Genomic DNA, 13,497 nt, shown 5'->3' with positions numbered 1-13,497 from the left:
TCCTTTTATTTTGGTAGTAATTTAGCTTTGCACAAGCCCCTGCTTGCTTAGCAAGCCTCCAGCTTCGCCAACAATACAGAACTGCCTTAATGACAAAAACAAATTAATACACAAAAAAAATGCAAAGAAGTTAAGTTAGATGAGTAAACACATTGTAATTTGTTACATGGTTCCATTCAGGGGGGATCCAAAGTAATAAAAAAATTCCTGTAACACTGAACCATGAGGCCCAGCTCCAGCACGGTGTTGGAATTCAAGCATGAGCTCTGTCACACCATCCTCTGGCTCACCACTGAGAGGAAGGGGCCTTATGTTGCCTACACCCCCCGCAGCACAGTGCTCCACTTGCCCTTTTATTTTTAATTTCCCCCTAAAAGGAATTTTTGAGGGAAATTTATATTCGCATTTCCCCCCAAAGAAAGACCAAGTAGGGAAGTTATTGTGGAGTGCCATCCATGGCACTGGGATGCTGACATGACATCTCATGTCAATTGAACACAACCGTGAAGCACGAACCCATCCACATCTGAGGCACCACTGGAGATCCCAGCCTGGCTGAGGGCTGGTCTGACAGGGGTTGGGGAGGCTGGGAGAGCACGGGCAGCCTCACAAACTCCACATCCCCTCCATCCTGCTTCTCATTTGAAGCTGACAGGCGAAGCTTGAACACATCCTTACAGCCCTGACGAGGCTGCTAAGGGTAACACTCAGGTTACAAATTAATTAATAGGAAACACTTACCTTCCCCACTAGCTTGCCTTTCCTGTTCATGCAAAGGTAGAAATCTGTCTCCTTCCCTTTGATCCGGACTTGACTGCCAAAAGTGTCTGTTTCCACTAGAAGCTGGGCTTGTAAAGGAAGAAGAAAAAAAAGCATTTACCAGTGTGGTCCCATTAAGTCACAGGGTGCAACCTGCACTGTTCCCACTGCCTCCAGCTGAACCACCCTGGGATGCTCCGCACAGGAACAACCCAAGGGACCACCCTGGGGCTGAGCTCACAGCTTAGTCACAGGTGCAAAACTGACACCTCTCCACTAACTCCTGCATGGATGGTCCAGGTTTAATGCTGGTTTTAGCACAAAGGAGGCGTACGCATGTGTGTGCTCCATCTGTCCACACCAACCCTGCCACCCCATCAGCAATATTAGCTTGATGTTAAAAAGCCCTTTAAGATCATCGAGTGCAGCTGTTCCCCCAGCACTGCCACAGCCACCACTAACCATGTCCCCAGGTGTCATATCTGCACGTCTCTTAAACACCTCCAGGGATGTGACTCCGCCACTGCCCTGGGCAGCCTGCATCAATGACAGTGCTCTCCTTCACATTGCAGGAGGGTTCTTGGAGGGTAAGAATATAGATTTTATTCTCATGAAGATGTAAGCTTACCATGACAAGAAAGAAAATCCTTTCCCCATAGCCAGCATCCGTCAAACACTGCATAGAAGTGGTCATGCCACATGCTCCTGGTACAAAACATCGCAGTGATCTCCTGAAGATCACCACAACAGCTAGCAGGGGAGAAATTTGGCACTGCTTGTTCTGTCTGATACACACTCACCCTGCAGATGTCCTCCATGTCTAGCTGTGCTTCCAGGATGCCACAAACTGCCTTCTGGCAGTCCAGGTCCAGGTCGTCAACTCTCGATGGGAGACATACGGCCAATCCCACAGTGTCTCACACATTTATTGATGCCAGAGCTGGTTTGCAGCATCACCAGGAGCTATGGCAGAGGACAGATTTCTGCTGCATCTTCCTAAACCACCTGCTCTGACACAGCTGTATCTGCAGAAGGGGCCAAGCTGCCACCTAGATGAGCAGTGTGCCATCATCATCTCAAAAACCCAGACACGTCCAAATTCAGCCTTTTATTCCAGCTCTAATCTAAACACAAATTCCAGTCATGCTCAAGATTCAGATTCCGGGAATTTCCCCGGAGAGGCAGGAACAGGCAGACTGGACATTTTGCTTCAGATCCATCTCCGATATGGAGGGGGAGAAAGGAGACATGGTTGAAACACAATGCAAGAATGTGTAAGTGTCAGCAAGTGCAACTGCACGGTCCTGCTCTGGAAATACTCACGCCTGTAAGATCCCAGCCTTGCCGTAGAAACACGGCTTATGCCAAACTCTGGAGAATGTTTGATCTGTGCTGCAAAAAGTCACATTCTTTTCAGCATTCATATTTCAAGCTTTAAAGCCCTCTAAGAGCAAATACATTCATTGTAAGGATTTACCATGGGGATAGAAATGGGAGTTTGTTTCATTTAAACACATTAATATTTTTCCCACTTGTAAAGTCAGCTTTTGGCTTCTGCAGCAGTGCAAATATCACAAACTTTTAACTCACAAGGGCCCTAAACGGAGTTTTCCCTTTGCAGTTCAGTCACATCTACAGGTTCAGGGGTTTCCAGTTAAATCTGTTATCACAGGGGATATTTAAATTATAACTTCTTTCTGACAGCAAGTGGGGTAATGCCAGTATTACAGCAGAATATTAGTTGCAATCATGCACAAATATGGATATTTATTTAAGTTTTTCAGAAATGCATCACGGGCTTGGGAGTCGGTGATGGAGAGCAGCTTGCAAGGAACAACTGGGTGCTGCACGTTTTCTCCCCACACCTGCCAAGGTGGTATCAAACCTGTGACCACTCCTGTGGGGAAAGGCCACGTGATCCAGAAATAACCCATCACAGTGAGGATATCAAGGTGAGCCCAGCCAGGATGGGGAGGATGGCACAGGGCCAAAGAACAGTCCTCAAGGATGACCAACATGGTAGATAACCTGGGGAATGCCCACTGCTCCAAGAAGTTCAGGGAGGCTGCTCAGATGCAACACAACATTAATAGACAAGGGAACCGCAAAAAACCCCCATCTACCTTTGATGACTTTGAAAGGGGTTCCTCTAACAGGAGTAGAGGGCTAATGGTCAACCTCAGAGAGGGAGAGCAGCAGTCAGCACATGAGTGAAGGTTATGGAGCCAGCAAAGACTGGTCCGAGAACCATGGCCAACGCCCAGAGCACCAAGGAGTTGCCCACAGATCCACAGTGTCCAAACCACCCAGGCACACGAGCAGATGCGGGGCCACCCACCGAAGGGGTCAAGCGAGGGCTCCACACAGGCAAGAACAGGATGCCACAGGTTCCCTTCTAAGCTGCAAGGCATTTCCCATCCCTTCCAGCCTCAGTGCTGCAACTAAAGCTGTTGAGAACGGTGAATATCAGGCACCGGCTTTGGCCAGCCAAAGCAGGAGCTAATGCCGACAAAACACTCCAACACAAGAGCCTGGAGTTGCAGTCCCCATGGACAGGCAGCAGCTCACACCTCTCTGACACAGATCCCCATGGGCAACCCACGCTCAGATGGACAAACATGGGGCACGCCGGCTCACACTCCCCACCCCCTCACTCTGCAGCCAGTATGAGTAATATCCAAGCTGATTTTAATTTGAAAAATATCACCTTAAAAAGATGCCGGTTCCCTGCTGTGAAAATTAAAACCATCTGGATGGAGTGATTTCAAATAATTAATCTAGGTCTCCTTTGGCACCCCGCTACTAATTAAAATATGATACCTTCCTCCCCCTTTTTAAATAAAAAATTTAAATAAAGTTTAAAGATCTAATAAAATAATGTCATAATTTAGAACTAAATGGAAGTCACCTTTCCCGTGGGCCGCAAAGGTTACAGCAGTGCTGAGATCCCTCCCAGGCTGGTGCCATAGCCCAGACCAAGCAGCAGTGGATAAGCAGCATCCAATGAGACACCCATGCTAGCAAACACACCAGCATCCACAGCCCAGTGCCCCAAGGGGCCTGCAACCCTCAGAGATCATCCTGCACCCAATGGCCAGGAGTGGGGAGCACAGGGAAGGAAGTTCAGCAGATGATGTCTGATCCCCACTGTGGCCTGAGCTGCCCCAGTACAGGCCAAGGCCACCCACAGGTACCCACTCCTAAAAAATCTGTGTCTTATGATGTTGGAAACGTCTTCTTATTTTTAGGGATCCCTGACTGCCTTTCCTACAAGGGAGACCAGTGAGGCTTTAGGGTGGGTTATAACCCAGTTGGCTTCCAGTCTGCAGCATCCTTGACAGCTGATGCTTCTTTGTAAAACAGGCATCTCCCTAAATTCTCTGAGGAGCAGGGACAGGGACCTTGAACAACACATCTAAAATCAGCTGGGACGAATCCCAGCCCTGAATGCTGCAACAAGATTTCCTGGGGGGCGGAGGCTGACCCAGCACAAGGGGCTGCTGGTGTCTCCCACCCCACTCACAGGCAGCAGCAGAAAAGCTCAGTCATTAATTTTAGATTAATTCAAACTGGACTTGGCATCTGTCTCCATGACAAAGACACCATGGCCACAATGAAAGCAACAGGGAAAATCCAAGAGAATTTCCACGGAGAGCTCAGGTAAAATGAGTCCCACCATGCTGGAGCAATATCCCCACAGGACTCTGCTGCTCAGCACACCTGAATTCCAGCTCCATCCGTCCCTGGATACACTGTACAGAGATTACAATCTTTCTTTTCAAAGGCTCTGTACTCCAGTCTTCAGATCAGGTATTATTGTTTAAATTCTTTGACAGCTAGATATTCTGATATATTTTCCAGGGGCTGGGGGGGTGGGGGGGGGGAGAAGAGAAAAGATGTCTTTAGAGAGTGAGATCTCCTGCTACATGCTTTTGTGCTTTTTGCCTTATTGGCCCATTTAACCTAAACCTTCCTGAAAACTCCCACTGGAAAAGACTGGAATTCCTCACAAGTCTAGGTGAAAAGGATTACATATATATATGTCGAAAAGCTATCTTCCAGCTAAGAAAACATGAAGTCAGGGAGATATGTGAAGGTGACAGAAAATATGCCAAATTATCTTTCAAATATTTCCTGGGAGTGGGAGGACGGGAGCCAGAAAAGCACAGGGAAAGAAAGGAGAAAGAGGACACCTGAGAAGTGTAAGGTTTACATGTACCTATCACAAAATCCTCAGTTTCAGATAAATAAAAAGAGAAAGGAGAGAACACAAGGAGCGTGCAGAAGGACTGGATTTTTTTTTGCAGGTAAAAACCCTGCAAAAGGAGTCATAGAGAGAAGGAACTACAGCCACCGACACTGCTCACAGGCACCCTGAAGGCAGCCAGCTAAAACAGATTTCCAGCGGAAAAGACTCTCACAGAGGACCAAGATTCTGTTGCTTTAGTTGCACTTTTATTAATGAAACAAAGTTTCTTAGACTTGAAACCATTTCCAGTGAATGAAGAAGAAGGATGTACTGATCCCCTGAGGCTGGGAGCAGAGCATCTGGGATAGAGAGCAGCTTTCCCATTTTGTTACTCTGGCGCTATGAACCAAGACAAAGCACATTTCCATAGTTCATGCTGTATATATTGCATCTGATGGGAGAGCAAAATCCACTCTCTGGTAAGACTGAATCTTCTCGTGTGACTCCCAGCACAGGCAAGTGTGCTTAAAATAGCTGAAACCTGTTCAAACACTGCCTACCCGCTACTAAAACCACGTGAATCCCTTACATGACCACAACATAGGAGAGAATGACCCTGTCTCCACATTCATGATGTAATGATGAGGGAATAACGCCAAAATTAGGTAAAGTCTGGAGGGTCTAATGAAGCCCAAAGGCTATGGACCAGTAAGGTCCATAAGATCTAGGCTGCATCCCTAAGTTTCGTTTGCACACTTGCATAGTCCTGCAAACTGTACGATATTTAATAGTTATGAACAATAGAACCCAACTCCCCTCTCAAATATTCAGGTGCAAATCAGGAGTAACCACCCCAATCAATGAGGCTGGTGCTCAGGAGGGCAGAGCTCTGACCCACATACCACTGCAATGAGCTCATCGTGTCTGTCCTGAGTGAGCAGAGTATATGTATGTCAAATTATTAAAAGGGATGTTGGTGGGGAGGAGCAGTAAGAGCAGCTCCAAGACCCAGGCTCCAGTAATTTTCATTTTTAAGCCACCACTTTGCACGAGCCAGGGAAGGGCTCGGTGTCAGCGCAGGGTCTGCCTGGGGAGCAGCGCTCCCAGTCCTGACACAGGCTTTTAAAAATGCTTTTACCTTAAATGAGGTTTTCTTTTAAACACCATATCTGTCCCTCACTAACTGTTGCAGTGAGAGACAAAGACAATTTGGAGTGTGTGGAGAGTGTGAGGCCCCTCGGAGCACCAAGCGCCAAGTCTCCACAGCACATCTTTCTGCCCCATCATGGGGTGGGAAGGGGAGTAGGACCAAGGGCTCTGTGTGAACAAATGACAGACTGCAGAGACAACCTGCAACCTGCAGAACAGCCTCAGTAGCTCTCAGGAACTAGTCAGGTTAAATATTTGCATGGGAGACATCAGAAGAAAATCTATAATGCAGCAGAGACCTCAAAGGCACTTACACTGCAGCAACCTGATCCTGTAAATACTTCCACACAAAGGACTTCACACACATCCACATCGGAAGTCCCTGGAGTGCTGATAAAGACCTCTGTATGGCCTCAGGGTCCCACCTCTACCCCCGCCTGCAGGGTGGAACACACTGGGAGAGCAGCTTTGGACACGGCTTTGGTGAGAGCTCCCCCCTCCCCAGCCCAGGGAGCTGTCTGCTCCCCCTGCCCTTCTGCCACTGCCCCGAGGGCTCAGTGTGATGGATCACAGCACAAGGACCAATGTTCCCCTTCCTGGGAACACTACCTGGGACACCTTCATCTGGGTTTCACCTCCGCACAAGCCGATAAGAGCTTCGGTCTCTGGGAGATGGTTTTGGGCACCCCCATCCACAAACAACGACCTAACACCAAGAAGGCTCCTGTCCCACTTCCAGTGTACTGAGCTATCCCTTGGCACTCCCTGGGCATGTCTACAGGACACAGGGCCAAGACATGCAGAAATATCCATGTCGGTGCCAACCGTGCCAGCCTGAGTGCCCAGCCCAGGACAGACGTGCAGGCATGACACACTGTGCTGCAGTTAACCCACAGAGCCTGAGATGTTCAGGTCATAACATATCACTCACACTAGTGAAACCTCCACTGTTTAAGCCATTCACAGAAACATGGAATCATAGAACGGTTTGGATTGGAAGGGACTTTAAAGCTCAGCTAGTTCCAACACCTCTGCCGTGGGCAGATCAGGTTGCTCAGTGAGCCACCCAACCTGGCCTTGAACATTACAGAGGGCTTGCCTAGAGGGATGTGCCCACCCCAAAAATTCCCATACCAGTTCAGCAGTAGCTAACAAGTCATGCCCAGGGAACGATGCCGAGCTGCTGGTGTTCCCCAAGCATCTCAGGGACCATCTCGGGGAGGTTCTGCCTCCCCACCCCATAGGAGATGTATTGTTTATGACAGAATGGCAATATCAAGATAAAAAGGGGATTCTAAAACAAAGAAGTCCTCTTCTCTGAACTGCCCAGGCTCCTATAGGATGACAAAGCTTCCAGACACAGTCCCTACAAACTCACTGTTATTCACCACATCTTGGGAGAAGCTTAATTAAAATGTGCTAATCTGAGTCTTTTATTAGTCCATGCATAAGGAAATTTAAGATCAGAATAAATACAAAGGTAGGTCTTAGAGATTTTTGTCCAACTTATATAAAACTTTAATAAATCCCTGAATCTGTGACTCTGTGAAAAACCAAAACAAAAAAACCACAAACAAAAAACCTCAAAAACAACAATAACAACAAAAATTTGAGCTATAAGTACCATATTACTGGCCCAAGCCTGCACCACCCACAGGTTGGTCATCGTTTACCCACATGAAAAATGAATGTAAAATACTGTCATTCTGACATGGAGTCATTTGCACCCATTAGTAGATCTAAGAAAACAGAATTAAGTAGTGGGAGATCAGACTTGGCCTCTTGCAGATGTTTTATACATAATTCACCATAAGAGACACTAAAAATATTTTGGCAGTTGCTTCAATGATGGTGAATAAGCTTATTTAGACAAGATTCAGTAAAAGTGGAGGCGGAGAGGTTGTGTGCTTTAAAATGCCTGGGTGGGAACGGCAGTGAACAAATTCTGCCCTGAACTTTGCCACCTGCAAACTCGCCATGACTAACAAGTAAGCCTGGAAAGAGAAACGTTCAAAATGTTAGCACAGAAATTCCTCTATCTCACCAGGGTGTCTTGCTGCCTCCAAACACAGCTCAAGTGGACAGTATTTCTACACAGGCAGGAAAACTGCTTGACAAGTCACCAGGCTCTGAGTTTGGAATTAGTGAAGGATGAGCCTCAAAAAAGTTCAGAAGCTCTGTTATGCTTGAAAAAGCACCTAAAATGAAAAGTAAAGGGCCAAACCCTAATGTCTTTGATCATTCTCATTTGAATAAACTCCTACTGACACAGTCAAGCCCAACAGACAACGACCTCAGAACCTGGCCCTGAGCACTTCGTTGAAAGGCATCCAAAGCACTGGAGTCTCTCGGGTCTGGAAAGAGCATGAACCTTTCCCATCCCCACAGAGGGTTAGAATTACCACAAGAACAAATCCTGATGAAGTTATTTTGACTCTCTTGTTCCCAGTCTCAGCTGAACCCAATAAAAACACTGATGTACACAAAAATAACAATAAGGAGAGAATGACAACTACGGGAACCCCATGTACTCTTGTTTCTCCAAAGCTGCTCTACTTGTGGCCGGGAGCACAGGACAGACCACACATACCCTGCAGTGCTCACCCACCTCCCTCAGGCAAGCTGAGGGTTGGCTGCTCATCCTCAGCGATGAAGGAGGTGTGATGTCAGCACCACCATATCCTCTTACCAAGGAGTCCCAAACACATCAATCTCTCCTGTGTGCCAACCCTGGGATGGTTTCACACACTCCATCCAGGTTCCACTGTCACATTTGTGAGTGCTCCAAAACGGGGCTGATCAGGAGAAATGCATAAAGCGTTTCCAGTGTTAGTTGAATTAAGATCATCAAATGTGCCCGATACACAAAGATGTTAAGTTCTACCAAGCAAGGCTCTTATTCTGTGCCAGTAAAAGCTGAAATTAGGATAATTAATTTTATGGATCAGAACATAAGCATGCTCACGCATTTTCTCAAAGGGGCTCACTGTAATCTTCCCTTCTCCAGAAAGTAAAAAATATGCTGAAAATAAAGTTGCAGGATGCTCTGGTGTTTCAAATGGGATTCTTGTGGCTCTGGAATCCAGAGGAGCAGAGGCAGCAGTGCAACCCAACAGAAGAAAATGTTCTGGCACATGGGGAAAATTCCTCTGTGTTTTAAGATTTTAGCAGGGTTTGCTCTTAAAAATGGTTGTAAACACAATTTCAAAGATATTTGACTTCTTAATGCTTGTGCTGCTGAAGCTCCCTTTTCCCAAATAATTAAAGTATTACTAAATGAAGTATAGAAAATCATCACTTTTAGGTAAGAGTACATGAGAGTATAACTATTTTTGGGTAAGGTTTAAAAGAAGCGGACAAGAACTGACCCTCTACAGCACCTGGAACCAGCTGCACCCAAAAGAGTCCCTCAGGTGAAGGACCTTGGGGAAGGGTCCTCTGCACCAGTCTCTTTGAAAAGGTCTCTCCCTACAGACATAGCACAATTCCTGCAACTATTCTCAGAGCAGCAGCCACAAATATAATGCAACAACCAACAAAAATCAGGTATCACATTAACTCTCCCTTTAGCACCTTTGGTTTCACATATTTATTTTTGGAAATGCATTTATCATGAGACTTTTCCTAAACTGTTACCCCTGGTCCTCAGCATATGTAAGACTATTTACTTGCCTTTTACTGCATTTTAATTGCATGAGAAATTTTAAAAGTCTTTTTTTTTTCTTTTCTAGAGTCATTTGGGACAAAAGGCATCTGGCACTGGGTATTTAAATAAGACCTGTCAGAACTGTAAAATTAGTTTTATGTTTTAATAAAGGCACTTTAAAAATCTCAAATATAATTCTGCATTCAAACCATAAGCATTTGGATTAAAAAAAAGCAGATCCCATGTTAAATCCTAACATAAAAATTAAATCAAATACAGAACTAAGCCAGTCCTCATCTGTGGCATTATAAACAAGAGCAGCAAAGAAAAGAGGTAATATCTCCAATAGTTCATTCTTGTGGTATTCTAAGTTTAAAGAATCAGCATTAAGAGCATAAAATCTGTATGATTTTATATTATTTGTTATTTATCTCAGTTCATCTGGAGACTCAGGTCACCTTTAAAGCTCAGACTCAGTCCCATGTTTCCATCCAAAATTTTCTCAGCCCTTTCTCTCCTCACTGCACTGGAGCATCCTGCCCTCCTCTCCCCACCTGAAGGGTGGGATGTCCCCTTGAGATGGCAGATGCCCTGGCAGGGGACACCACTGCTGCAGGTGTCCAGCCCATACCTATCCAAACATGGATCAACAGAGCTTGTTTAGCTTGGAGGACACTTTGATTAGTGCTGTAATCAGCACATAATTCATTCTAAAAGTCTTCAGACATAGAGACAAAGGACAAAACCCAAAGCAGAAACCTTCCTTCCAACACTTGCTATCCCACTTGCTATCCTGCAAGCACATCCCTCCTCCCCACTGGGACACCTTCTTACTCTCCTCTTTTTATCTCCCTCCACAACTTTTGGAGTGCATAGGAGAAAGGAGTTTGCCACCACTATTTCTACACAGCAGACCTGAAATATTTGCAGGCAGTCATGATGGCCACATCCACGTGCCAAGCAGGGCTGCCCCTCACTTTTGTCACAAGGGGAAGAAGCCACCTTAGACCTCTGCCAAGGTGGCCAAGTCACCCCCCACTGCTGCCACCACTTGAGCTCAGCAAGCAGCAGTATGACCCAGAGCCACTGACAGAGAGGAGCCCAAGGACACACCACATGGCCCGTGGGGCAAGAGGCAGCCCTTGGCCAACAACACCTGCTCCAAGAGCGTTAGAGCCTGGCAAAAAGCTGCTGACTGACCTATGCCAGCAGAGAGCCACTTCTCCATCCAAGACCCCGAAGGAGCAACAGAACCAGCTAAGGTGAGCTAAAGAGCTGCTGCGCAAGCTCCTGGTGGGGAACTAGCCGGTCTTTAAGATTCCTTCCAAACCAAACCTTTCTGTGATTCTATGAAAGCAGATAGCTTTCCAGGTGCCCACCAGGCCTGGGCCTCCTGCGAGGTGACGATGCGGGTGAGGGGAGCGGGAAGGGAAGCGCTGCAGGTGCAGGCGGGCTCGGGGCGGCCCAGCCAGGCCACCCCCTCCCCACCGCCAGCTGCCCAACCTGGCACTTCTCCACAGGTCACCTCCGGTGTGAGGAGTTACCGCTCATCCCCCAACAGGCACGATGAAAAGGAGACAAAAAAGCAGGATGCTGGTGAATGACAGCAGTGGGTGGCCCGGCCCCGGCCGGGCTCTGCACACAACAGGCACAGCCAAGTGTGTCTGGCCGCAGACAATGATGAGGTTGGAGGTGTGTGGGGCGGCGGCGCTCGGCCGTTCTCACGGCGAGGCACCGGGCCATGTCGGCCCCGACAGCCGCCCCTCGCGGCTCCCACCGCCCCGCCGCGCTCCGGTTTGGTTTGTTCGGCGTTGTCCTTCCTGCCGCGACATTTGCAGCTCTGAAAAAAAAGCAGGTCAAACATCCTCAAATGGTGTATTTAGTGCTTCCCCTCGGGTTTCCACGGCTTCCCTGCCACGTTCCTCCGGGCTGAGGGGGTCGGGCTGACCCCTCGGCTGCGCTGGGCGAGTGGCTCACATTAAGTGCTGCTAATGCGTTTTGCATTTGTGCTCGGGGGCAGGAAATCTCAACTTCCAGTGCCAAGGGGTTAATTATAATTTATATAGCAAGATCTCAGGCTGGGGTGGGGAGTGTTTCTCCAGCTAATTAAGAGGTGCAATTACCTTTGAGAATCAAAGGGATGTTCTGGTACCAGCTCTGAAAAACAGATTACAGGCACTTAAAACACAAGGACATCTTTGCTTCTCTGCATGCTCTTAGTTTTTGCTGTTGATCATTAAAAACAAACTGTTATATTCCTGATCCATCATCACAATGTCTTGCTGACCACCTTACAGAAGCCACTGCAATGGGGTAACATAAAGCGTTGCTGCTTTCCCTGGGATTACCTATACTTCCAACAACATGCCCATCACCTGCTGCTTAAGGCTCTGGCAAAACTTTCTGCTTACTAATTAACAAAGCTGCAAAACCTTGAGGTGGGTAACACCTAAATAGCCCATTCTGTGCTCAGAATGCAAGCCCAGGACTACTCACTCCCAAGGCAAGCAGTGGGTTGATGGATATTGTTGTATTACTTGAATAATAACAATGACTGTATTTATTAGTAATTATTATTATAAGTAATAATTATAAATACAATATTTAAATTAATTATTGTAGTAATAAATATTACTACATTGTCCCAGAACACATGGCAGCCCCTCTGCATTGCCCTGTCCTACTCACTGGCCCAGTGCAAACAGGGTGACACCACTTGCTACACAAACCTTGGGAACTGTGGCCAAGGGATAATTAGCAGCAGCAGTACCCAGGAGAGACACGAGCACCCAGCATGGCCAGACAGGCCAGTGGCAGCACCTATGGAACACTCCTCCAGCAGCTCTTCCAGTGGGGAGATGCAGGGGGAACACTGCTGGGCAGCACTGGGCAGCTTTGGGCTCCCATCCTGCCTGGGGCTAGGGGATCACTGGGAGCACATCCATCCCCTCCCACAAGCTCCCTCTTCATCAGCACCTTGCCTTCATATTTGTGCAGCAGTTTAACAGTTAACAGCTCTCTCTCACTGCTCCCAAAGGTGACTCCTGAGCCAGGAGGTGATTGCTGAGCCATTTGCAAAGGGTTAATGTAATTGAATATTCAGATGTCAGGAGAAGGTTTGGGCTGAAGACAGCAAAAAAAGATTCTGGGGAACCGGTCCTGCTCTGGGGAGTCAGTAGAGTTACACATGCAACACAGGCTGCAGTCTCAGCTTGGCTTGGCACAGGCTGCACAAATGGATCTTCCACCATTCATTATTTTTTAGGGATGCATTAGGCTGTTGCTCTCTGGAAAATGAAGTGCTTAAGTTAGAAACTGATGCTGTGGAATTGTCAGCAGCCCACACATCCCACAGGCTCTCAGGCACCTGCACCAGCAGCCTCCACCTTGACCTAGAACACAGCTAGAAGCAGAGGTGAGGCTGGCAGTGGCAAGAAGACCAACCCTTTCTCTAGAGAGGGGATTAGGATGAAGAGGAACGTCTGTCCATGTGGGTTAGAAATGAAGCTCATGCTGGCAAAGCCCACAGGGGAGCTCAGCAGCTGGTATCCAACATCAGCAACTCTCTACCTATGACTTGATTACACTGTGGCAGGTTTATCAGGCTGCCCTTTGATGTGCTGACAGCAGCAAACTGGCTGTGTTGAACTTCCGCCAAGCAGGCGGAAGCACACAACCCAAAAACATGCTGTGTGAAGCGCTATTGTTAAATTAGGAGGAGATAACACGGTTGGCACCTTGGCATGGAGAGATG

At 47.4% G+C, this 13,497-nt stretch overlaps 1 protein-coding gene across 1 annotated transcript in view; it reads right to left on the bottom strand.

The window, feature by feature from the left end:
- FGF18 (fibroblast growth factor 18) overlaps window positions 1–13,497 on the bottom strand; it is a 72,993-nt gene that overhangs the window by 17,045 nt on the left and 42,451 nt on the right. Inside the window, exon 4 of the mRNA XM_027740819.2 lies at window positions 742–848. Within this exon, the coding sequence (XP_027596620.1) occupies window positions 742–848 (107 nt within the window). The remainder of the gene's footprint in view (window positions 1–741; window positions 849–13,497) is intronic.

This window comes from Pipra filicauda, unplaced genomic scaffold (assembly GCF_003945595.2).
Source record: "Pipra filicauda isolate LSUMZ 115617 unplaced genomic scaffold, ASM394559v2 scaffold373_size706493_pilon, whole genome shotgun sequence".
In the NCBI taxonomy this organism is placed as follows: Eukaryota; Metazoa; Chordata; class Aves; order Passeriformes; family Pipridae; genus Pipra; species Pipra filicauda.
Note: the sequence above shows the minus strand (reverse complement) of the source record. Positions and strands in the feature narration are given on the sequence as shown.